Source organism: Aplysia californica, unplaced genomic scaffold, assembly GCF_000002075.1.
Source record: "Aplysia californica isolate F4 #8 unplaced genomic scaffold, AplCal3.0 scaffold00038, whole genome shotgun sequence".
Lineage (NCBI taxonomy): Eukaryota > Metazoa > Mollusca > Gastropoda > Aplysiida > Aplysiidae > Aplysia > Aplysia californica.
Window position 1 is genome coordinate 543971 of NW_004797308.1, and position 25716 is coordinate 569686.

At 39.0% G+C, this 25716-nt stretch overlaps 1 protein-coding gene across 1 annotated transcript in view; it reads left to right on the forward strand.

The window, feature by feature from the left end:
* LOC101855402 overlaps positions 1 to 21348 on the forward strand; it is a gene marked incomplete in the record, with an annotated part of 40259 nt that extends 18911 nt beyond the window's left edge. The window contains 20 exon segments of the mRNA XM_013091501.2: positions 596 to 741; positions 1981 to 2130; positions 2651 to 2756; positions 3633 to 3838; positions 4958 to 5101; positions 5988 to 6177; positions 6603 to 6715; positions 7059 to 7220; positions 7663 to 7875; positions 8823 to 8953; positions 9547 to 9707; positions 10457 to 10599; positions 11119 to 11300; positions 12523 to 12640; positions 12973 to 13142; positions 15738 to 15913; positions 16720 to 16918; positions 17620 to 17813; positions 18164 to 18571; positions 19273 to 21348. Coding sequence (XP_012946955.2) covers positions 596 to 741; positions 1981 to 2130; positions 2651 to 2756; positions 3633 to 3838; positions 4958 to 5101; positions 5988 to 6177; positions 6603 to 6715; positions 7059 to 7220; positions 7663 to 7875; positions 8823 to 8953; positions 9547 to 9707; positions 10457 to 10599; positions 11119 to 11300; positions 12523 to 12640; positions 12973 to 13142; positions 15738 to 15913; positions 16720 to 16918; positions 17620 to 17813; positions 18164 to 18571; positions 19273 to 19597 — 3637 coding nt within the window.
* Between the last annotated feature and the right edge of the window lie 4368 nt (positions 21349 to 25716).

Genomic DNA, 25716 nt, shown 5'->3' on the forward strand with positions numbered 1-25716 from the left:
TAGATAGAGTCAAGATGATGTATGCACAATCAAGACTTTGCAGAAAGGGGAATAATCTTTAGCTTCACTTTGGTGAGTGGGAATGGAACATAATGTTAGAATTATCCTCAGTATGGTTTGAACATAATATTACCGTCATACTTTGTGTGTATAGAACGTAATGTTACTGTTATACTCTGTGTGTATGTGTGTATGGAACATAATGTTACTGTTATACTCTGTGTGTATGGAACATAATGTTACTGTTATACTCTGCATTTATAGAACATAGTGTTACGGTCATACTCTGTGGGTGGTTGGCGGGTGCTCTGGTGTGGTTTGCTCGTTCTTTCCAAAAACAATAAACTATCGTCCTTCTCTCTCCTCCTCCTTTTTGTGTTTGTTACTCTCTTGTAACACCTCTAATCTTTAGCACTTATATGGCCTTATTGTGTTGCAATCGCCGTAAAACTCTTACTAAAAAAAAATACTCTGTGTGTATGGAACATTGTGTTACGGTCATCCTCTGTGTGTATGGAACATACTGTTATGGTCATACTCTGTGTGTATAGAACATAATGTTACCGACATCCTTTGCCTTGTTCTCCTCTTGCAGCCACACAGTGACAGTGACTAAGGAGATGCTCCTGCAGATGTTCACACACAACGTGGAGCTGAGGGTGTGGGACACCAAGGACAAATGCTCCACCCGCGCCAGATTTGACAGGCCGAAAGCCTTCAGACTGCCTCAGCCCAAGCCAGGTGAGACTTTACTTTGCTTTTTAAGTTTTCATTGTTCTCGTCACTGCTGCTGTTGTTGGGTTACATTTAGGGAAATCCTTGTTACTGGCCTATTGTGCCAAAATGCCTGGACCAATGCTAGGTTTGTCCAGGTTGGTGAATAATCTGGGAGGGGGGGGGGGTTCCCTAACATCTTTTTCATCCCTAATTATAAGTTTTGGTTGTTTGTTTTTTTTAATTTGAAAAAAAAAATGGCGAGAAGTTTTGAAAGATGCAGAAGAGACCAGGAGTTTATTTTCTTTTAGGAAATATGATAAGACAAGATTCTTTACCAGGGAACAAAAAGAGGGAACAAGTGAAGGAAAAACAAGAAAAAGTTACTGTTATTGGATAAATTGTTTTAATGGATGGAAGTGCAAAAATGTGACCCTAATAATAAGGTTGTCATGATTAAAACCTATTTTTCTTGGATTAGGGGAGAAAACTCCTGAATCCTGTGTGGGCATGATGCAAATTAAGTATGCATTGGTTACTAAACATTCAGGTAGATGGAGTGTGTTCAAGCACAATACACAGGTAAATTCTAGATCAAGCTTTCATCAGTAGGGAAGGAAATCAGGTTTGTTTGAATCATTTACGACTTCCACAAAGGGGAGGGACACTGTGCAACTGTGAGGAGATATGCAGTGTACTTTAAACTAATTTATGCAGTAAGTTGAAGACTGCCTGGAAGATCTAGCAGAGGAGTGAGGATAAAGAAGATGAATCTTAATGCTGATACTTTCAGACTTTGTGAAACTATTCCTCAATCATATTTTGAGTGAACATCCCTGTGAAGCTCTGTTGGGTAGGTGGTTGAAGGGCACCTCGTGTAGATCCTACTTCTTTCCTTTCTCTTTGTACTATGTTGCCGTGCCAAGGCAGAGTGACGTATCTGCACTTTTTATGATTTTGAGTTATGTCACGCTGCCATTGGAAATATGGGCATGGCCCTTCAGTTATGTCTGTTTGTCATAGTGAAATATCCTATTTGTAGTGCAAATACATCTTCCTGCCTTTGACACAAGATGGGTATGGGCGTCCATTTAAACGAAGATGAATTAATCATTTTTGCAGATACATCAGTCTGCCTTGGCACGACAGTATGGCTGTCTGTCTGTTTTGTTCTGGGCTCTAAATGGCCGTTATTGTACTGATGTGCTCCCCTTTTCTAAAAAACTAAAACTCAACCCCAAACATGGTTATGCTGCTTCTTCTCAGGTGAAAAACCAGAAGACATTGGAGGGGTCAAAGCCATGGTGACCAAGCAGATGAAGAATTTCCTAAACCAGCAGCCAAAAAAGGGTGTGCCAGTGCGACCTTTGCCCTCACAAGTGTCTGTGCCAAATTTGTACGGCAGCCGGAAGCACTGTGAGTATAGAAGACAGTTTTAAAATTGGATAATAGTTTGTTTTTTTCCCTCACATATAGCTACTGACTACTGACAAAAATGTTGTTTTTGTTTCAATGCTCTGTTTATCTTTTCCAGTTTCTTTGCTTTTTCTATATCGGAGAAAACAATTACCTCTTTTTGTTGGACTCAGCAGTATTTTTCTCCCCGTTTGCTGGTAGAAAGAGGAAGGCGTTGATAGATCACATAGGCGCAGTCGAACCTGCTCTAACGACTACCTGTACAAACAACCACATCCCACTTCCCCCCTGGCGTTTTTTCTATATTGTAATGACTGTCTAAGGTGACCAACTGTCTAAGGTGACCCTTTTCCACTCGACAATTGGTGATGGTCTTCGACAGGTTTTACTGTACTACTTTCTTTTCTTTGTGTCTTTTGACTTTGAGGTATTTGTTTTGGGTTTTTTTGCATTTATAACAATGTTTTAATAAGTTTCACTATATTACAAGCTTTCTTTTTTTGGTCTTCTCCTTTTATAGCTATGTCAGCTGCCGAGAGTCGTCGCAGCAGGTCAGGAATTATCTCCCCTACAGCCTCCTCAAAGACTCTGGTAGCTGTTCCCAGCAAGGATGGGAGAGATGGACGGTGAGAGGGCTGGTGTTTAGTCCTATTTCTCTCTGCATGTTTTACTATCCCTCTCTGATGTGATCTTTGTGTCATCTTGCTATGTGTAGGGGGAAATGTTAAACCGACAAACATGTTGATTTGTTCCTCTTTTATGTAAGTGATGTCATTGTTGAGTCCAGCTTTTTTTTTAACGGTGGTGCTTTACGCCCCTATATGAACAATTTAGATCATTTATGAGGTGGGCTTTGACTCTGCCTGTCACAGCCAACTTGGGCTGACAGGAATACAATGTCCCAGCAGGAAGACTGAGGTACTCCATAAGAATTGTTCTCTCACAAAAATCATACTCAGGTCTACTGCTTGCGCAATGAAGCATCTAATCACTACACCACAGATACTGGTAGCTTCATTTCTCTACCTTCTCTCTATCTCTTCTGTCGACCTCCCTTATTTTAGCTTTGTCTTTTCCCCTGTAAAGGAAAGGCATTCTATTTTTTTGTTGAATATTTTAACCATGAATGTATCTGTGTAGTTTTCTTTTGAACTGTATCTTTTCATGAACAGAATGCTTGTCCTTTGTAAGTTTGATGATTTGGAAGTTTTAAAAAAAACATACTTGATTCTAGAAAGTTTTTAGCTTCATATCTCTCTGACCTTGAAATCTTTACATTTCCACTAACCTAATTAGATTTTTCATATTTGCTCATTACTCTTTTTGGGTTTCATACGGGTAGTGCAGGCACAGGCGTTTGCCTAACTTCTTTCCCAGTCTATAGATTCTGTCTGTTGTGTTGATTCTTTTTAGAGTACATAATTAATCATTACGTTGATGTGCCTCTTATAGCAAACAAATGAACATTATATTATTTACAAGTTTTGCTTTCGTATTTCCAGAGCTTTCAGCCGTCTGGGACAACTGGCAGGGACTGAGCGGCTTGAAGAGAGGTCATCCCCAAGGGAAAAGAAGGGAGGTGCAGGAGGTGGGGGTATACTTTCCGCCAAAAAAGATTCCAAGAGTGTCACTCCCTCTCCCACCAAATCCCCGGCCAACTCCCGAGCTCCAACCAGATCAAACGCAGCCTCACTGGAACCTGGTGATGGTGAGACACAAAGAGGGGAATGTACCATGGGCTAATGTGGCGTTGGTGGCTTAGTGGTTAAGCTCTCGGACTCGCAACCGTTAGGTCGTGGGTTCGAATCCAGTCAGGGGCCCGACGTTGTGTCCTTGGGAAAGGCACTTTGCACAAATTTTCCTCACTTCACCCAGGTGGAAATGGGTACCTGGCTATAGACAGTGAACGATCTTGTCAGTTTGATAGTGTTTGAGCGTGTGAAATCCGCAGCTTGCACTGTATGCTTCCGCGGAAGCCGAGTATGTTTCTGAGTGTTCTCAGAGGGTCTGCTGGGGTAATAATAGTTGTAAAGCGCATAGAGCATGCTCTTGAGCATGGATATGCGCTATATAAATGCAATTATTATTATTATTATAACATGTCGATGATATTATGCTTTAATTGTGCAACTAGAAGAAGTATGATGACTTTTTTTTTGTAACGATGAAGCACCTAATCACTACATCACAGTCGCTGGTAGCTTCTTCCCTCTACTTTCTCTTTTCTCTACCCTCTCTCTTTCTCTTCTCTCCACCTCCCTTATTTTTGATAGGCCTTTACTTCTTTGTTTTTTCCTCTGGTAAAGTTAAGACGTATTTTTTTCAAGCATTGTTGAGGTCGATCTTAATATTCTTTATAGTGTGCGCTGACTCTTGTTTATAAAAGTCAGGAGTCAGCATACTCTATAAATAATATAGATATACAATGGGCTGACTTTTGAGTCTTCTCTCACCGTTTGAATCTGAAGAGTATTTGTGGGTGATTGGCGGATGCTCTGATGTGGTTTGCTCCTTCTTTCCTGTCAAACACCTATCGTCCTTATCTTTCCTCCTTTTTTATTTTGTTTGTTATGCTCTTGTAAAACCCTTAATCTTCGGTGCATAGTGATTTAATTATTGTGTTGCAAGTGCCGTAAAATTCTTACTAAGATAAAACAAGAAGTGTGTTTTTGTGTGTTAAAATAATTTTTCAAGAAACCTTTTATATGGTAAGAGCATAACATCTTCGATTTTTTCCTGTCATTCACAGATAGTTTCAGCCTATGAGATTAATTTAGTAAATCATACTGCATGAGTTCCCTATCTATTCTGCTCTTGTTCTGGACAGACAAATCTGTGAGGAAAGCGTCGAGTAACAAGGAAGACAGAGAACTCAAGAAACAGCTGGCAGAGCAAGCCAGGGCTAACGCTGAACGCATAAAGAAATATGGCATCTGCATGATTCCTCTTCGACTGGCGCTTCTTTTTGGAGGTAGGAAATAGTGTGGCTGCATTATTAGTGGAACAAGACTACAGGGATGTGTGACTTCAGTTGTGTATTTATGAAGTACTACAAGTATATTAAAGTGCCATTTTGTCAGTGTCGTTTCACAAACACTAAAGTTTTCAATTCTGACGCCATTCTACCCCCCAAAAAAGTGTTTTAGTCAACTCCAGAAGTTTTTAAGTCTTATGTAGAATAGTATTTCATTCAATTCTATGTCCTAGGAGTTCATTTTACAATAAGGTGTATAGTTCAGAGAATTTTAAGCTGTGATATTTGTTAGATATAGTAATCACATGTGGTATTCTTGTGGTTAGGTTTTAAAAAATCTTTAACTCAAATGAGCCACACACTGTTTCAAACATCTGTCGTTTGTGTACATATGTTGGTGTATACGTATGTGTTTGTGTTTGTGTGATGGTAAACATGGTAGGCACATCCAGTGAACTGATGTGTTGCTCAAACATGACAAGAGACATTTGTGCCTGTGGCTGGTTGGTGAGTTCACCTAATTCTTGATGGCTGGATGCAAGGCTCTGACAAACGCCATTTTGTGCTGTGGTGTTTGTTGGAGTCTTGCAGCCAGCTATCGTTCTGTTGACACAGCTATACATATTGCCTTCTCAAATTATAAAACTAAAACATGATTACCCTTCATTACCCCCTCTCTCCATTTCCTTTTTCATTGTTATTTTCCCTCCTCCATCTTTTCTTTGTATGTTACACCTTTAGTAACCCCTTTAACCTTAGGCACTTATCTGACATTATTGTGCTACAAGTGTTGTAAAACATTTACTACTACTGACTTTTTCATTTTTTTAAATTTGTGGCAATACCCTGCAATTGGCAACCCAGCATGTTTTGTTATCCCCAGACTGCAAAGTTGTTGCGAGTCGCCTGGAGAAGCCACTTGCCGGTGTCGAGGACGTGTTTCTTGGTGTGTCCGTCAACCTGCCCTTGCTCTCCCCTTCCCAGAAGGAAGAGCTCAACCCTATGATCATACAAGTGAAAAATGTCTCAAGTCTCCCCTCAACACCACTCTCATACGCGGATCTGAGGTTGAAGTAAGTGGTCTCTGCATTCCTGCACGTGTTTGAATGATGCATCTGATGTGATGTGTACATTTTGTCAGCTCTACTTTTCTTTTCATATTGAATTTAATTGAGAGTAATATATAATTTAAATTTTTATGTATACCTGCATGTGTTTTTACAGCCCTCTGCAGCCAAGAAAAATTTCCCTCTGGAATAATGAACTATTATCTTTTCTTTTATTATCTTATCTTTAAAAAATCTCAACTTCTTGGGAAGCAACCAGCACAAACTGCCATTTTAAAAGCACTCAAACATTGGAAAAGAATATATTTGTGTCATGATGTTGTGAAATCAGATGCAAGAAGTACTCTCAAACAAGCTTTAAAAAGAACTTTTCTTTTCATTGTGTTGCCTTCATGACCGTAACACCTTTCTCTTTTGTCAACCTCCCTCAGGTGTCACCCAGTGTACTGTAAGTACCGGTTCTTCAAAGAGCCAGAACATGTCACCCCAGGCAAAGAACATGACAAAGATCTCTACTGGGAGGACACGAATGTGGTTCTTTTAGGTGAGTAATGGTGGACATAAAGGACATAAAAGACAAGGGTTGTCCTGCTCTGTACTGTACTATGGAGATAGATAGTGTGTTTGTGCATGATGAATAATATGCATTGTGTTTGTGTGTGTGTGTGCGTGCGTGCGTGCGTGCGTGCGTGCGTGCATGCATGCATGCGTTCATGTGAGTGTGTCTGTATGCGTGAGTGTGTGCATGTGTATGTATGTGTGTGTATGTTTGTGTGAAAGAGAGTAAGACCCTGACTTCTCTGTACATGATTGGTTAGGCAGATATGGCTGTTGGTATGTCTGCGGCTTGGTCATGAAACGATTTTTTCCCCCAATTGTATTCACAGGTACAATGGAAAAGTCGGAGCTGAGAGAATATCTCAATGGGCCACCAATGGAGATTGAGGTCCACGACCGTGACCGTAAACCTGAGGAAGTGGCTCTGAAGCCAACGTTATTTGGTGATGACTTGGAGGATGAGAAAATTGCCAACGTGGGGACCGTTGAAAGTGAGTGCTTTTATTTTCTTTCCATTTTCTTTTTTTGGGGGGTTCTATGTCCTGATTAAGTGCTGGATGTGTAGAAGTTTTATAGAAAATGTTTTAACATGGTTGCAATTGTTATGCTTTAAGAAAAGACAAAACAGAACAAAGGAAAACTGTTTGAGTACTTTTATTTTATCAATGCATATCCTCATCCAATCAGACAATTATAATGAGGCTAAAGTTGTAACTTTTTTTGTTAACAAGTTTGGTATGGCCATACAGAGAATTCAATATCTTTTTTGCTTTTTCCTCTGTTTGCTACATTCTCTGCCTGCTACATAATTTTTTCACGGCACAAAATGACCATTCTATTTTCATCGTCTTTTTCTTTTTCTAAGAAATTACTGTGTATTTAGAATTTGTAGTTCATCTGGTCTCTAAATATATATGATATATTTTGCTCTAGGTCGTCGCACTATTCACAATCCGTTTCATGGGAGAGACAAACCCTGGGACCCGTATGGTGTGGCTCGCCTCGACCTGTCGGAGCTGTTGCTGGGTCACCGTTACCTGGAGATCACCGTCCCAATCCACAACTGCCCTGTGCCGGATCTGCTGGGCCTGGACACGTCATCCTCAGGGAAGATAGTGGGTGTGGCCGGGGCTGTGGATGGCCCAGGTGAGAACCACTTCACTCCTTTTTTTTTCTCTTTTTTTTGGGGGGGGGGGGGTCACTTGCCCATTTCTATGAGATTGACGCCATCTGATTAGTAGAAGAAGGTGCATATGATAGTTTTCAAAATTTTATTATGTACATAGTTATTATAACGTGTATCTGTTACAAGTAGAGATTCAAGCAATATAGATGTTTGTCTTGGATCTGAGAACAATGGTATTAGGTCTGACGGTGGTGAGTGATGATGTGAAATGGTGTTTATGCAAATAATTTTTGAGGAGATATGCGTTCACTCACTGTCAGCTGAGTTGGGTTTTTTTAATGTTAGCATTAGTCCTATTTCCCTTTGCTCCAATGGGTCACGAGGGACGTGGGCACCCCCTATCCTGTTCCCCAATGGAACCATATTTAATGTCACCGTGAGAACCACTCCACTCATTTCCTGTCTATTGTTTCCATGTCTCGTTCTGAGTAAACTTATCTTACAAGGCGTGTGGTTGTTTGGCGGGGGCTCCGGTGTGATTTGCTCCTTCTTTCCTATCAAACTTTTATCATCCTTACCTCTCCTCCTTCTTTTATCTGTATTTTACTATCTGGTAACATCTCTAATATTCGACACTTATTATATGACTTAATTGTGTTTCAAATGTGGTTAAACTCATACTATAAACATTGTTAACGGTTTTATTCTACTTCCATTGTTTCTGTCTCTGTTTTGCTCCTTCCTTCCACTGGTTGATTGTTGTTCTGTCAGTGTGCTTCTGGTTATCCCAATAAATCGATTGCTGGATGCAAGACTCAGGCAAACTCCTTGCAGTTTGGCATTTGTTGGCTGGATCGATAACAACATTTGTCGGAGTCTTGCACCAGCCATCAAAATAAACAGTGTTTTTCCTTTTAATAGTTCATGTAATCTTATCTCATCTTAATAAACTGCTTAATGTCCACAGTTGAGCGACCTCTATCTGCTGGTCACTACATCCAGGACACGGCCATGCTGAAAGTGAAGATTAAACTGGCTCACCCACTGACCACTCCACAAAAACTGGCGTCTAAAGAATACATCCCAACTTCTAAGGAGGTGAAGATTACTTTGAACTTATGTTTGCGTACATTTTATGTTTCTTGTGTTATTGTGCTTCTTATTTCTTTTCATTTTAGTTTCATGTGTTAGCTTTTCAGAGAGCTTCAGTTATGAAGATGAAGGAAATACAGATGATGTCATCCCTAGATACTCTAGATGTTGCCTGACAAATAGATTGATACACACACACACACACACACACACACACACACACACACACACACACACACTCACACACAAATATTTACGAGTCTACACCTAACTATTCACAAGTGCACACCCTCTCAGTTGTATACATATGCAGTAGTGCTGTACAAATATGCCAAAATAAAGGTCATTGAATATTTGAAGAGAGCAACAGGTGTTCTTCAAGTATCCTTGAGAGTGGTTGGTGGGTACTGTGGTGTGGTTTGCTCCTTCTTTCCTATGACACATTTATCTTGCTTATTTCTTATCTCTACTCTCTCTTCTGTTTATATTTTACATTCTAGTAACACCTCTAATCTTCAGCAGATATTTGACCCGAATGTGTTGTAAGTGACAAAAAATTTTACTAAAACTAAAAGCAATACCCTTCTTGTTTATTTTAGTGCCCATTCTCCCGCATCATCTTCCTGTTTGGCTACCATAACTTGACCATGCTGCACCAGCTCCAAGCTTTGATCATGGGCTTCAACGCACGAGCTTTGGGACTGGACACAATGCCACAGCATGTCATCGATGCAGCATTGTCAACATACAAACTGTCTGTGTGAGTCTTTGGGATTGGGAATGTCTTCTGAATTCGGAATGCCAAACCATTTTCTGAATGATTAAGGCTATTGTCTGTATGTGCGCATATGCCTGTACCTATCTGATATCATGTTCGTTTATGTGTGCATGTACTTGTATTGGGGAGGGGTGGGGGGGGATGTTTCCAAATTATTCTTCATTTCCACAATAGTTTGGAGAAATCTTCAAACAACCCATATTTAGAGCGAGGTTCTTACCCAAGTAGTCCTAGTTTCTTAGAACTGAAGAAAAACGCACCCTGTACAATAGTACTCGATGCTTTTTGGTGGACAGCTGAAGGTGATATGTGTCTGGCCTAATTTTTGTCTGTTTGTCTGGTTTTTTTCTTTCTGTCTTCTAGGTTATTAGTCATCTAAGCAAAGTAGAAGAGCAGGTCTGAGATGTTCTGAAATTAACATAGAGCAAAGCTTTTTATCAGCACAACATGAGGTAGCTGAAGACAAATAAAACCATTTTAAAGTAAAAAGAGCGTTAAAAGTAAAGATATACAATAGCCTGCTCTCTGTTGATGCCTTTACAAATATATGGACAATAATGTGGGTTGTGCAAATGAGTTTCAGTGATATTTGTGGAGGCTTGAGGTTTCTTTTTAAATTTCAGGCAGAAAGCACTGAAAATTGACTTTTTGTGCTGCTTTTGGAAGTTACTTGTTAGTAGCTTTGCTTTGTTTTAATTAACGTTAGACTTTTTGTTTTCTTTGTGTCTCAGTGTACAGCAGTGCAGCCTTGACCTTGACATAGTGACCGGCTTCCACGTGTTGGACGGAGAGCACCATCTGTTTGTGTTGGAGGGACTGAGGGACAAAGCTATCGGCAAGCTGTGGGAGGCCCTGCCACAGCCAGAGAACTCTGGTAAGTGCACAGTAGTCATGGGTGGGCTTGTCCCTGACGTCAAGGACCATTTTGTCGGAGGCAAGTCAGTTATGTTGTTTGCAGTCATTAAACTGTAGGCTTAATAAAGAAATAAGATTTGTTTTGTCTGAGACAGTTCTTATTTTGCTAGCCGCAGCTGATTGCTGAAGATAGATTTCATAAGAATATTTTAGCCTTTCAACGTAAATGTAAAAAATGAATACACAAAAGATAAGTATACCTTTAATGATATTCCTTGACTTAGATTAGCTAAGGGGTTGTAATGGAGGGGGAGAGAGAGAGAAAGAGAGAGAGATACACACAAAGAGAGAATAAACTGATTTTCTGAGAGTTTTGATAAAAGAAAGTCTTTATTGCTATCCTGTATAATTACAAGAATATATTTTTTGTTGTGAGGGGACGGACAAAAGTTCTTCATCATCATTGATCCTGATTAGCCCTTCCCCCACCCATTTTTTTTCGAAAACTTCTCCATGAATTGTGCTGTTTCTGCTCCAGATGTTCAAGTGTTGTTCAACTCTGATATGAGCTTTGGCAAGCGTCTGTACGGGCCTCTGGATGTTGACCTGTGCCGGGTCAAGCTGCACGAGCCTCTGTCCCTCATCGTGCAGCAGTCTCTGCTATATGTCAGAGACATGGTACTGCGCCCCTGCTTTGACGCTCTCATCAAACTTGACCAGGTAGGAGCTGCCTGATGCTGTGTATTATGGCTTTGCTTCTTTTTATATACTGAAAATTGTAAATGCCACAGACCATGCACCTGTGTTTGTGGTGTTGGGATTTTGCGCTTTGCATTTACTTGCCGGACAGCCAAGTTAAATTCCTGAGTGAGGAGAAAATGTTTATCAAGTATATCAAGCTTTCTACTGGGATGTTGTATCTTTCTCTCAGCCTGGGGTTGGCCTTGACAGGCAGGCTTGGAGGTTCGCCTCCTAAATGATCGTACATTGTGTCGATGTGGGCATAAAAACACGTACATTCACAGACCTGGCCAATGTGAGGAAAATATGAGTGTATCAAAATGTTGCACCCTCAGCAGCACTGTTCTTTAACTTGAATTAATATAACACCTCTTTTTTGGGTGATGACTTTTTGTGGATCCCAATAGTAATGCAGATTTGTTCTTTTAATTTTTACCACTTCACATGTGTATTGTTGTGCTTTTGCTAACATTGTCTTCCTTCAAAGATGATGATAATGACAATAGTAATAATAATGATAATAATGATGATTACAATACTAATAGTTATAATAATGATGATGATGATGATGATAATAATAATAATAATGATATAAAAATAACAACAATAATGATAACAATAATAATGATAACAATAATAATGATAACAATAATAATGATTATATGTGAGGCAGCCTGGTGAAATGAAGCGCTCATCAAAATACAGATATCGGAGATACAGGCATTTTTCTGCCAGTTTGGAAATGTTTTTTACCAAATTTTTATTTTTGGCTCAATCACATTTATGTTCAAATAAAAACACATTTCCATGTGAATCTTGCTGAAAAACATTGATTAAAAACACAAAATATATCATTTTTCTGTTTTCAAGGTTTCTTTAGCTATTGGAGTTACCAAACTTTGGCGGCCATTTGCTCGCTAATTTCACCACTGAAACCCGGCGACTCACTTCCTTCAATCGCAAATATCTCGAGTTCTATTCAAGATAAATGGATATCTATTTCATTTAAAGCAAGGCGAATAAATCAGCTTTCAGATGGCACCAATAACTCCACATGCCCAAAAATTGAGGATGCGCCCGATTCCACACATATATAGCACATACCCATGCTCTACAATATGTTCTATACACTCTAGTATTATTACAACCATGAGATCCTTGTGCCTCGGAACAGTAAATTCAAAATTCCTATTCTCCTCAGATGACAAAGATGGAGAAGATGACGGATGTGGTGAGGAGCGAGTTGTTCCCGACAGCGGACATGATTGTTTCTATGAGCCGAGAGTTTGGCGTACCCTTCACCCAGAAGGACTTTGAAGGTGAGTTTTATTGAAAAAAGCAGCAGGGTTAACTCACCTGATACTTGGTAAAAAAAAAAATTTTTTAAATCAAAGACGAGTGTGCCAGTTTGAATATACAAAAGAGAGAATTTCTCTCTCTGAAGATTTGAGGTTTTGTTATGCAAAAATCAGGTCCCACTGTGATAACTCTATGTTCTTCGGTTTACATTAGAGAACACATTACCGAAAATGTTCTTTTCAAAATGTTATTTTTAAATCAGAGATGTGTTTGCCAGTTTGAGTATATTTTTTCCAAATTTCCCCATTTTTGTTTGGAAGTTATATTGCTTTGTTTGGTGCTATTTCCTCAGACTTGCATCCGTCAGCCCAGGAGGAGGTGGTGGAAGCTCCAGTGTCTGTCCCAAAACCGTACCAGGCGGAGCCATCGCGAGACTGGACTCCCATCGACAACTTTAATCCATATTACATCGAGCAGCTCAGCAGAGGCCGGGAGAGGCAGAATTACGTGGAGGCCAACATTGTGAGTAAAGAGCTTGATTTTGGCTTTTCATTGGTTAGGTACATTTCGGCAGTGTACTCTTAAATCATAGTCCCAGATACAGAATATTATTCATTTTGTGACTTAAAAATTATGTACCTGTCGGCATTTCATAGCTAAATGGGAGAACTGTTCACAGCAGAAGCAGATTCGACTAGAAAGGACTGTTTCAGCATTTGTTTCTGTTTATTATTCCTTCCAAACAAGCAATGCCCCCACATGTGATACTGTTCTGATAAGGATGCATTGTTTTCATAAGTCACAGAGAATGATATACAGAAAAGTGGGAAGACATGGAATAATATGTGAGGCATCATGGTGAAATCAGACGCTCATCAAAATAATGAAATCAAAGAAAATGGCAATTTTCCGCAAGTTTGGCAATTTTTAATGAATTTTTTGGGTTTTTTTGCTCATCACATTTTATGTTCTATCAAAAACACATTTTAGTGAGGATTTTACAAAAAAATGTTGATCAAAGGCACAAAAAAAAGATAAATTTTCAGTTTCCAAGGACACTACAGCTTTTGAAGTAGGCTACCATGCCCCTCTGCCTGAGCTCCTGGGCAATATACGAGTATTATTAATGTTCATGTGATGGTCAGGATCACATTCCATATTCTAGTCATGGTATTCTTTGTCATTACTGGCATCTAATTCAGAAAGATCTTCAAAATAACCAGTAACGCTTCCTGTGCAGTAAACATAGTTTCCCATGCGCGTTTTGTCCCAGGCGGGCCGGGTAGGGGATGGGGTCTCGTTCACCGCTGTTCCGGTGGCTAAGCATACGGGCAATTGTATGCGCCACCAGTGTACCGGTGGCGAGGGCACAAAGGCTCAAGATGATATCAATAACTCCATATCCCCAAAAATTGTCGAGCGTCTGATTCCAAGGTGGAAAATGTTTGTTCGTGGCCTATACAGGATGTGAGAAAGGTAATGATGATAGTGTTTTTATAGTTTAACCTGATCGCTGTTTTTTAAATGTTTTCCTTCTTGCTATCTGCTTCATATTGGAGTGGGTTGTTGGAACATGTTCCTCCCTAGTCTTACTTTTTTCCTCTCCTTTGGCCCCTTTACCTGTCTGCTGGCTTCTTTTTCTTTTGTATTAAAGTATACTGCCATAGTGACAATGCATTTTTTTTTTTACTTCATGTCTGCAGAAGTATTGTTTCCTGCACGCTCTACATTTGAAGAACGATTTTTTAAAACATTCTTTAGGCAGTAAATGCTCATTAGGATAGTGATGCTGTCCTCTTACATCAAAGACTTTGATTCAATTCCTGGTCCAAACAGGCTTTGTTGATTGATAACTTACATTTCTCTGGCTGTTCACAACCTTAGTCCTAGGATAAATGGGATTGAGTACCTAATATTCTCAGAAAAGAACAAATACTTAAGTCCGCTTGTGTGGGTTGCAAATGTGAGAGACCCTGTTACGGTCCTCTGCCAGGGTTTATTTCTGGAACAGACCTCCCTCTAAGACTGAAGAGACTGTGGTCACAATATATAAATAGATGTTCTTTCAAAACAAAAGTCATAGGGCAGCGGTGAACTAGGTACAGCTGAAATGAAAATTTGTGTTTGGGCTCTAAATTAAGTATACTGGGATTCCCAATAACCAGTATGGGTCAAGAAACAAAAACACACTTTCCCTATATGATTTCACTGTCAATTTAAAAAATTTTTTAGATGCAAAGGGTTCGACAGACCAAAATTTGCGCAAATTGTTGACAGGGATTCTGAAAAAGATTGAATTGATACAGCCTTGATATTATCACACAGAGTTTGTGTATATACAACCTGCAACGTACTAAAGATTTACTTTCCTAAGTCTCATACTTTTCTTGTAACTGCCCTTTTAGTGTCATATGCGATACTTGGACAAAAAAATGATCACAAATCAGAGTTATGCTGCCAATCTTTTTAACACTGACGGAAGACTTATTACAATATCACAATAATCTTTTAGTACGTTGCAAACATATTATCTAGAAGCAGTCATGCAAAGTGGGATTCAGCTGCGACAAGTACTTTTAGAAATATCTCTGCCAAGGTGACCCACCCCCCTAAGAAAATCATAGTTTTGAGAAAACTTTAAAAAACACGAATTCATACCATTCTATTACCACACAATGTTAAAAAACATGGCATATGTGAGCACTTTATAGATGTTTTGGACACTTGAAAATATTTCCAATCGATAAAGCAGATGTTGCTCTACTAAAATAGTCCAAAATCGAAAAATCGGTTTTGGATACCAAAATCGACTTTTTAGGCTCCCGTGGTGTACCTTAAAAGGTAAAGTGCACAATGTTCTGGGAAAAAATTGGATAAACTCTTAAAAATCAGTTACAATTTTAGGTAAAGAATTATCCTTTACTTTCTTCTGCAATTTCACACCAAAAAAAAAGATGAAGAAATACTATAGACTGAAAATATATTGTCAGTAAACTATGAGCTGAGCAATCTTTTCCTATTTAAGATACCACCAAGGAGAGAGAGAGAGGCCACCAATATAGCTGCCACACCACTATAGTTGTCATCAGCTCCAAACCATAACCTGTCTTGTTTCAGCGAGACGTCCAGGCTCAAAGTGAACTGTGCCGTGTGGAGCGAGAGAAGAACAAGAAGCCTCGCATCTCTGTGGAGGTGGATCCTGCCCACAATTACAGCACTCAGTCGCTCAACTCCACAGAGCTGGCAAGGGAGAAATTAAGGCAGTACCTGAATGAAAAAGACCCAACAGCTAGGTGAGTGGACCAAACAGGGAATTCTTGCTTTTGTTATTTACAGTATTGGCTGTGTTATATGATGCTTATGATATATATCCCCCTATAAAATGGCAGCTTGTACTGTATGCTTCACAAAAAGTTGAGATTGTTTCAGAATGCTATCAGGTCAGCTGGGGTAATGATGTCGATTGTAAAAGGCATGGAGCTTGCTGTTGATAGGAAATTTGCGTTATGCAAATGCTATCTATTGTTGTTATTATTATTATTATTATTATCCAATGGAACTTGCAGTTTTTTTAGCTTTTTAAAATTTTATTTAGAAAAGAATATTTTTGGTAATGTGTTTTCTAATGCATGAATGAAAATCATTGAGTACAACCTCAGGCTTTGAGAGAGATAAATTTTCATTACATTGAAGAGTTTGTGACCTTCATATTACATTTGTGAGTCTTTAGAATTGTTTTTTCTCTTTTGTTAATCATTTGCAATTTGAGTATTGTTTTTTAAACTTTTTGGGGGAAGGAAACTGGGCTATAGAAATACATTAATTTTTGGGGGTTTTTTTTTAACCATTGGGATGGAATCTGAAACAGTTACAATTAGATGTAAATGATTCTCTAAAATCTTCCAGGGTACTTCAAAATGTCTCAACTTATTATGATGCCATTTACAGTTTTCAACCAACTCCCTTCAAAAGCAAAGCAGATGCAGAACATGTATGAAATCTCAAGTAGGAGAAGTCAGGTAATGACATTTTTCAGGGCTATTTACAAATGTGTTTATCAGCATGTGACCTTTCCCCCATCTCTCTTTCTCCCTTATAGATATGCCTACAACCAGGAGTTTATGTCGGCGATGTTCTGCCCTGCTAATGTAGAACTGGAGGCAAAAGCGGCGGCGGCAGAAGACCGGGCCATGTGGCGTACCTCTGAGGGTTGGATATTCCCGGGCATGAAGAGCACCAAGGACAGCAACGTGCACCCAAGACGACCGGACTTTGCTCGGCTTGATGAGCTCAAAGAGGTGAAGCATTCTCAGATGTGCTAAATCAGCTCAACTTTTTTTTCTTTTTTTTTTTAAATAGTAGAGGGTTTTACGGCGCTCGCAATTGCATAAGGTCATATGAGCGCCACAGCTCAACTTTGCTCCGATAATGCTGATATAATAATAATTATAAAATAATAATAATAATAATAATAACAATAATTATAATAATTATAATGATTATAATAATAATAAATATATAAATAGCATTTGCATAGTGCATACCCTGCTTGACAGCCAGCTCTATGCGTTTTACACTGTATTATTACCCAAGCAGAACATAGAACTCTCAGAAACACTCTCAGCTTCCCAGGAAGCATACACACCTTGTTGCATTTTCTGAAGTTATTCTTTTGTTTGTTTTAATCTATTTTAACACCCTACTAGACATAACGATATAATTGTAAAGGAATGAAGAGGTTTGGCTTAGCATAAAGATTTGAAAAGATCAAAGAAAGAAGGCAGGGACGATACTCCAGAATTGGTATTGTATTTGGATATCTGAGAATAGATTATTCCACCATGAGAGGGGCTAATTGCAGCAATCTATTCCTGATCTTTTTCATTTACTTGCTTCAAGACTTTTATTCTCTTTGTCTGTGTCCTGATGCTTTTTACTCAAGTAAATTGTTGTATAGCCATTTATCTATATCAAAATCCTGTCTTTCGTCATCTTCCAGGAATGGATCGAGAACATACTTCATGCTAATCAGTTCAAGTCTCCTCTAGACCGGGGTCGTTTCCCTTGGCCTGAACGGCGGGAAGACCTTGAACTCTACGCTCAACCAGAGCCTGATTTTGGCAACAAGGAGCCACTGTCAATTCACCTTCCAGGGGTGAAACAAGCGGAGGAGAAGATGGCAGTGAAAGTTCAGTAAGTTACCAACTGTCAGCATTTTTCTTGCAGTCTTTTAGTAGTGAGACAAGAATTCTGTCAATAGACAAAAATAATGGTGTATTGGATCAAATTGAAAATTGCAGTCTGAAATCTTTTGGAGGTCCAACATGCAAAGACAGGGGTAACGAAGTAAAAACATATTTAAAATCAGACTTAATGGGGCTATCAAATGAGGAACCAGCAAAAAATGTAAATCTGTGGCTTACTGAGGAAAATTTTGCATACATTTAGTTCTCGATGACATAAGCCTGATTTCAGTCGGTTCAACTAGTGGTCCTCAGAAAGCCTTTCAATTCTCACTGCGTATCTTTCCCCTCTCTTTCCAGACAAGCAGAGGATTGGAAATCCCGTATTGTTGTGGACGACATTCGCCAGCATTTCCACCGTGTGCTCCCTGAGACGGAGCTGCGCCAGAAAGGCTTCTACTCCAGCAACCAGCTGGACAGGCTTCGCGGGCTGCTGAAAGACCCGCTGCACAAGTCTGGCTTGCAGGGAATTGGTCCAGATGTGAACGCCATCCCACCGTTGTCTGTGGTCAATGACCCGCTGGTTGACACGGAAGCCCGACGCCTGGGTCTACCACTGCACCCGGCTGTCCCAGAGGAGGCTTACGGGAGATTTGTCGGCTTCAACCCGGGTCAGTTTGACCACACGTGGGCGGCGGACGACAATCACATCCCGTGTTACGACTACCATCATCAGGAGTTCAAAGAGCTTAAGGGCCAGGATTTCAAGTGAGACTCGCTGTTTCATTGCATTACTTAGCTAGTTGTTCATTGCTCTAGCTTTACGTGGATAACATGTTGAAAATTAGTTTTACTACATGTACTTCTGTCTGTCTGTTTGTCTGTCAGTCTCTCTCTCTCTCTCTCTCTCTCTCTCTCTCTCTCTCTCTCTCTCTCCCCCTCTGTTTCTCTCTCTCCCTCTCTATCTCTCTCTTTCTGTCTAATTTTTGTCTCTCTCTCTCTTCTTTTCTCCTCCTCTCCAACTAACTGTTTTGGCTGTCTTTTTTTTTTCTATTTTGACCTTTCTGTTCTCCTTTTCTGCCTCTCCTTTTCTGCTTCTCTTTCTCCCCTTTCTGCCTTGCCTGCATGATTTCATGCTCATATCTGTGTTTGTCCTTGCTTCTAGTTTCTTTCTTAAAATAGCTAAATACACATGGAAGAATTTACACCAGATTTATTTTGAAAGTGGCATGCCCCAGAATTCTGAGTGACCAGTTTCCTGGTGTGGGGGAGGGAGGTGACTTGATAATCAGTTTAGTTTCTTTGAGCATCTATCAATCTGCCTGAGATTTTTGTGTGTATTATTTAAGGAAGGTCCATGGGAAATATTTGCTTGTTTATATGCTTTCTATTATTATATAGGATAAAAATGATGTTATTTAGACACAAGTTAGGTCTTAACCTCGAGCTGTTGTATTTTCTTCCTGCAGTGCATATCACAAGTCTCGGAACAAGCTAAGCCAGAGGCCCATTGTGCGTCTTCGACCAGAGGAGAGAGAAAATCACCTGTTCCGTATTCCAGTATTCTCTGCTCGCCGCTACCCACGACCCTTGCCTGCAGTAGGTGAGAGGTCCTTCTCTGCTCAACCAGGTCTCAGCCCGCAATGCCAAGCCCAGCTGTGTGAGGCCAGGGCGTCGGAGTTTGCTCAAACTGCGGAGAGCTCGTCAGGGGTGTGTGAAGCTGCCAATACCACCTGTCTCGAGTCGTCCTCAGGGATTGAACGTCCTCAGCCCTCAGTCAGAGTAGCTGCTTAATGGTACTTGCATGACTAGTTTGTCTGCCTTTTTAAAAAAAAAGAAAATCTTAGCGTCAAGCTTTTTAGAGATGTTTGTCTCGCCTTTTTAAAAAAAAGAAAATCTTAGCGTCAAGCTTTTTAGGGTTGTTTGTCACCAGGGTACTAATGTGTGCGTAGAAGCTAGGACAGGTGTTGAAGCCCAATACCCTGCAGTGAGGTTGGCTGCATAGATCAGGAACTGTTAAAATTCAAGTTAAGCAAAATTGTTGGATGAGAGTAATATTGACCCAAAAAAACCATAGCTGTGACAACTAGTTTATTTTCAGATATCTTCCTCTCTCTAATGTTTAAATATAATCTGAAGAATGTTCAATGCCTTGTCATGGCGTTTTAGCTGAAATTTAATATAATGTATGAAGGCAAATATTTTTATACATTTATTAAATCTCATGATCAATTCTAGACTAGCCCTTTTCTCTTCTGTCTACCTATACACCAAAGACTGAAGTTGACAGGAGAAAAGCATTGCCTCTGTACACTCAATAATTTTTTCCTGAAGCAAGTTTTAAAGGCTCATGATTTTTATTCTGTTTAAGACAAGAAAGATTGATTTGACTGTTTGTTTGTATTGGTTCTGTTCTAATGCATATATACATTGTTCGTGGTTTTCATTGTGGAAGAGACCGAGTGAAAAAGATGAAGACTCTTTTATATATGGGTATTTGATAGAAAATTTATCACAGTATTAACATTGAAATATATTTACGTGTAACATTTTAACATTATTTTTATCAGTATGCACTGATATAAATGTGGTACAAAACCAATGTGTGAGTGTACTGAAGTACTGAATATTTCATGCTATTTCATTCTGCCAAAGTGTTACACATTTTCGTCTTGCCAAAAGATGTATCTGTCTCATTTCTATGTAAGAAAGATCTTGGGGTCATGGGTTCAAACTGTTGTAGTACTGGGTTCAATGTTGTATCAGCTTTTTTTTTCCTTAGCCAGACCTGAAAATAAGTCCTTTGGAAAGACTCTTCATAAGAGTTTATCTTTTCTTTAGCCACACCTGTATACATGAATTGGGGAACCGTCTTGAACTTAGTGGTAATTCTGTGAGAAGGAACTTCCCTTTTTTGGTGAACTTTAACTTTTTTTAAAGCTTTTTTTTTTCGTTTTAACTTTCATTTCTTTCTGAAAACTATGTTAGAAGTCAAAATTGTACTGTCCTGTTTTTACATGTCCATGCAGTCTTTTTATGTGTGTGTGTTTACATGTGTGCTTACAGTTCTTGTGTTTCCCTTTACTTTTCATATGTCCAAGTACATCTGTTCTAAACAAAATGCGCACAAATGTTTTGTCGGATTAAAGAGATATCTTTTTTGGTGAGATCTTTTTTAAGGGTTAAAAAGTGTGTGGGGGTCTAAGATCTAAGTTTCTGCTTTCTTATTCTGTTGCACCTGTCTAGTATTTAGGGTTTAATTTTTCTTTCTCTATGCTTCTCAAACATTACGTTAATGTGCTTTTCATTAGCCCAATCCAAAAGAAGATATTCAAACTGAAAAGCTGAATCTGTAGATTACAACATAAGCCTCATTTTTATGGTTATGCATGTACTTCTGTGTGCGTCCATGTCCTGTATGTTGAAGATTTGAGTTTTCATTTTATTGTGTGTGACTTATCTTTGTAAGTTGTCGTCTGTTTCAATGTACTGTTTTTTTTCTTTATAACCATGCAAGCTCTGTTTGTGATATCTCTGATACTGGAGACACTTTGAGCAATCAAATCTGTGGTAAACACGCTGCTGAACTGTACTATACAACAATATCTGGACTGTATTATACAAAATTTTCTCCAGGTTTTGTCATGATTTGTGTTGAATATATTATTATATCGTGGTTTGTAATCATACTTGGGCATAATTCAGAAATTGTCTCTGGTTTTTTTTGTTCTTTTGCAAATATCTAATTATCAGTTCATTAAAAATTCATTGGAACTTTAAACCATAAATTCTAAAAGATGAAGGAGAAAAAGCCATTAAAGAGATGCTTAAAATTTAGAGGTAAAGATTTTGTCATGATTTGTGTTGAATATAATATTATATCGTGGTTTGTAATCATATTTGGGCATAATTCAGAAACTGTCTCTGGTTTTATATTTGGTTTAATCATGACTTTTGTAGAATATATTTTGTCAATTTTGAACACACTAGGGTATAATTCATACTTCAAAAGATTGTCTCTCTTTGTTGCATTTTCTTTCAATCGAGAACAATATGGTGCATATTATTACGGTTGAGAATCTTGGGATTGTCAGAGAAATAGCGCTAGTCCAAAGTCCAAACGTTTTTTATGCAAAAAAAATTTGTATATCAGTCTACACACACAACCGTTTATGAGTATGGACATGTTAACATCTAATCAAAGATTATGTACATCTTATTTTAAAACTCTGTATGTTACCTGGGCATAGCCCTTAATATTCAGAAGCTACTGCAGGAACTATGTGAATCTTTTGTAAAAAAAACGTCATCTCAGCACTTTTATCTGCATGATAGATATTGATTTTTAAAATTTGATGGTTTCTTTCAGATTTGAAAGACACAATTTTACTAAAGTTCTGGAAATGATTGCACAGTTAGCTGTTAGTCTCTTTTTATATGAAGCCATTATGTAAACCAACAACCAAAGCCGTCTTCTCTACAGTCGGAGCTGAGAGCCTTCTCTGTTGAGGAAAAGCGTATTTTTTTTACTTATCATTCTTTGCTGAAAGCTTGTCATGGTGCATTTTCTGCTGAGCCATTACTGACAAAGGGCATATGATATAATATGTTTGGAAACATTTTTCAAATCCAAAGCCAGGATTGAAGACATAAGGCAATTTACTTTTCTTTAAAATCCAAGTCATTTCAAGTAATTTTTTAATATACTTTGACGTTTGTGAAAGAGATTTTCAGGCTGCTGTTTTGGGGGTTTTCAGAATTTATTTACAAAATTTCTTTTTTGTTATACATGTAATTGAAATTTGCAAAATGAAGTTGAGGAGGGGGGGGAGGGTGGGTTGTGCTGTGACCAAAACCATTGTTTTATTTATTGATACATGACATGTACTGCTGTGAGTAACTTCCTTTCTTAACTTTGTCGAGATCCGTCCATAAAGATATTTTGTGTCAGAATTAATTATGTATCTTGCATTATGCTTGAAATGTTTTCATATGGAGATTGTGGCATAAGAAAATAAAAGAGCTGAACTTTCAAAGTGCTTGGATTTTATAGTTGAGTTGTGTATAATAATATATTATATATATACATGGCTGCGTCACATGTCTGAATGTTAGCTTATTGTGGAGAATTTTGTCATTGTTTAACGGATAAAACTCTGTCAAGGATGGTCCCAAGCCTGGCTGAGAAAGGAGGAGGAGGGTAGGGTGAGCGGTTCGCTACCTCTCCCTGCAAAAAAAATTTCAGCTACAGAAATATTAACAAAAGAATCAAGTGCACCTTTGGAGAGCCCCCAGGCCAAGGCTAACAAGCTATCCCTCAAAATTAGGAGACCAAAACTCTCATTACACTACACAGTCAAACGAAACTCAGCACCCAGTAATCCCATCCACAGCTGTGCTTGTAAAACTTGTCTGGACATGAAAAACAAATGCAAAAACATCAACAAAATTATGAAACCTTTCGGACCCCGAGTTCTTCAGGACCTTGAAAACAAAATTTCCAGAAAAAGATACAGAGCAAATTCTTTTCACCACCTCCCTCCTTTGCTTTAAAATGATGACCCATTTTTCTTTGTGCAAAAATGGTCACTTGTTCAGTCCAGTAAATATCTCCCTGTACCACAGTTTATTTTTTTTTAAAGTATTAAAGGGCTTCTGAACATGTTAAACAGAAAGAATCTCCTGTATTGCACAAAGAGAGACTTTCTTGGCTAATTTTAGATAGCGCTATCTAGGCCGAGGGCTAGAACTCAAATGGCCGCTGGATCAGAAAAGTACGTAAAGTAGGTAGCGCTAAAAATCAGAGTATGATCATGTCCATTATCAGGCATGATGAGGAAACTATCAAAGTGCACCTGAAACATATTGTGTAAGAACATTACTTTCAATTTGGTGTCCTATCGGCGGACGAAGTGCTCTACCTTCATAATGGCCTACTCTTTGTCTTTAAATATGACAAATTGGTAAATTCTCATATCTTTGACAACGACAAAGTGGCTGTCAGACTCACTATATCATGGTCTTTTAGAAAGACAATCGCCAGTCTCTCATTTACAAAGATAATTTGCCAGTCTTATACCATTATTTACAAAGACAATTTTGCCACTTTTCACTATGGCGTATGGCAGTCTTACACTAACTTAGCAGTCAAATGCAAACTTTGCCTCCTATAGCAAAAGATTGTCCAAATTTTAAGAAGGAATTAGCTGTTTTCAACAGTCTGCAATGAGGCAAGCAGGTGGTTGGAGGGAATCATTGGTAGATCCCATTTTTAAACTTTTCTTCTGTTGTTTCTGTCTGTTTGTCTTTCTTTTTCCCAACACCCCAATTCCAAATGACCATTATGGTGTCCATGTGCTTCTCTTTACTCAAACTCAAACAGCAAGTGAACACACGACACCAACACTCATCAAGAAAAGGATGTTATAATGAAAAACATCCACTGTGTTTGGAAACAGGTAAAGTGAAAACGGTGTACTTGTAGGCTACCTCCCCCAAGCGAAATAACCTGTCTTTACTGTATCAATAAGTTTAGTTTTGGGAATAGTTTTGATTATATTGGTGTTTTACACTGCTCGCAACTGCATAAGTCATATAATAATATGAGCGAACGGGACACATTAAACATTTTCAGTTTGGTAGGAAGAATTACGTTAATTTTGAATTTTGCCCAGCAGGCGACATAAGCCTACTCTTATCGATTTTGGATCCGAAGGGATCTTTAACGTGCGCAACTTGCACACTGGACTTCCGAGATTTTTTGCCCTTCTCTGAGAAGGCTAAATGTTAGATCTTACCTACCCTAAGATCAGGGGTGTGGCTGAAACTAAAAGACAGCAGTAACGAGGAGCCAAGGAGTAGCAGAAGAGAGCTGCAGAAAGAGTCAGGTGCCCAGAGAAGGTGGCAAGGGGGGTGGGGGGGAAGAAAGTGGAGACAAAAGCAGATAACAGAACATGGTTAGAGAGCAGGAAAGGAGGGAAAAGGAAAACAATTTTGAGAGGAACATTTTCCATCACTGTCAGGTTTCGAACCCAGGAAGAGTTTTACATCACTTGCAACACAAATAGCCATGTAAGTGCCAAAGATTAATTATGTTAATAGAGAGTAACATTCAAAGAAAATAAGTAAGGTCGATAGATGTTTGGTAGGAAAGTATGAGCAAATCACACCAGAACGCCGGCAAACTACCCACATATCCGTGAGCAGATATTGAGACATTCTTGGAGCTCGGTGAGGGCAAAGCAAAGGGTGCAAGTCCCTCCCATCCCACCCCACCCTCATCCTTAAAAGTTAAAAGTGTCTTTCGTGCATGATGTAGCAGTGACTCAAATTTGGTCCAGTGGAGAGTAGAGAGCCCGGGTGTGCATACCAGGTAAAGTAAATTCCAGATGAGAGCTAAAGTTGACTTTTACCAAGCTCAGAACCCCCGAGTCAAAGGGTGAAAAACACACAGAAAACAGGTAAGCCTGACCCGTGAACTGAAAACCTGAGCAAAGACAAAGTCACAGGAAGGGAAGATCTCGTTGGAAAAGTATTAGATATGCTACAAAAGAGTAGTAACAAGCATACAAGAATAAAAAAGGAGAGATAAGGAAGAAAAATGATTGATAAGAAAGAAGGAGCAAACTACATTAGAGCACCCGCCAACCACCCACTGAAAAGAAAGGTACAGTTCCCAAACTGAAAAAGCATTGGATTCAGTAAGCCTCTCCTCTACATGAATGAACTGGCACAGAAAATAACTTGCTTCCCAGCGTGAAAATACACACAATTCCATCCCGCAAAACTCCTTTCAGACTTCCCAGACATCTACAGATATAATGCATCCGCCAGACTTTCTAAACTCTTCGTGCAACATTTGAGAACAAGCACAAAGTGGTTCAAGAAATATTGTTCAAAATAAAATCAAGTCC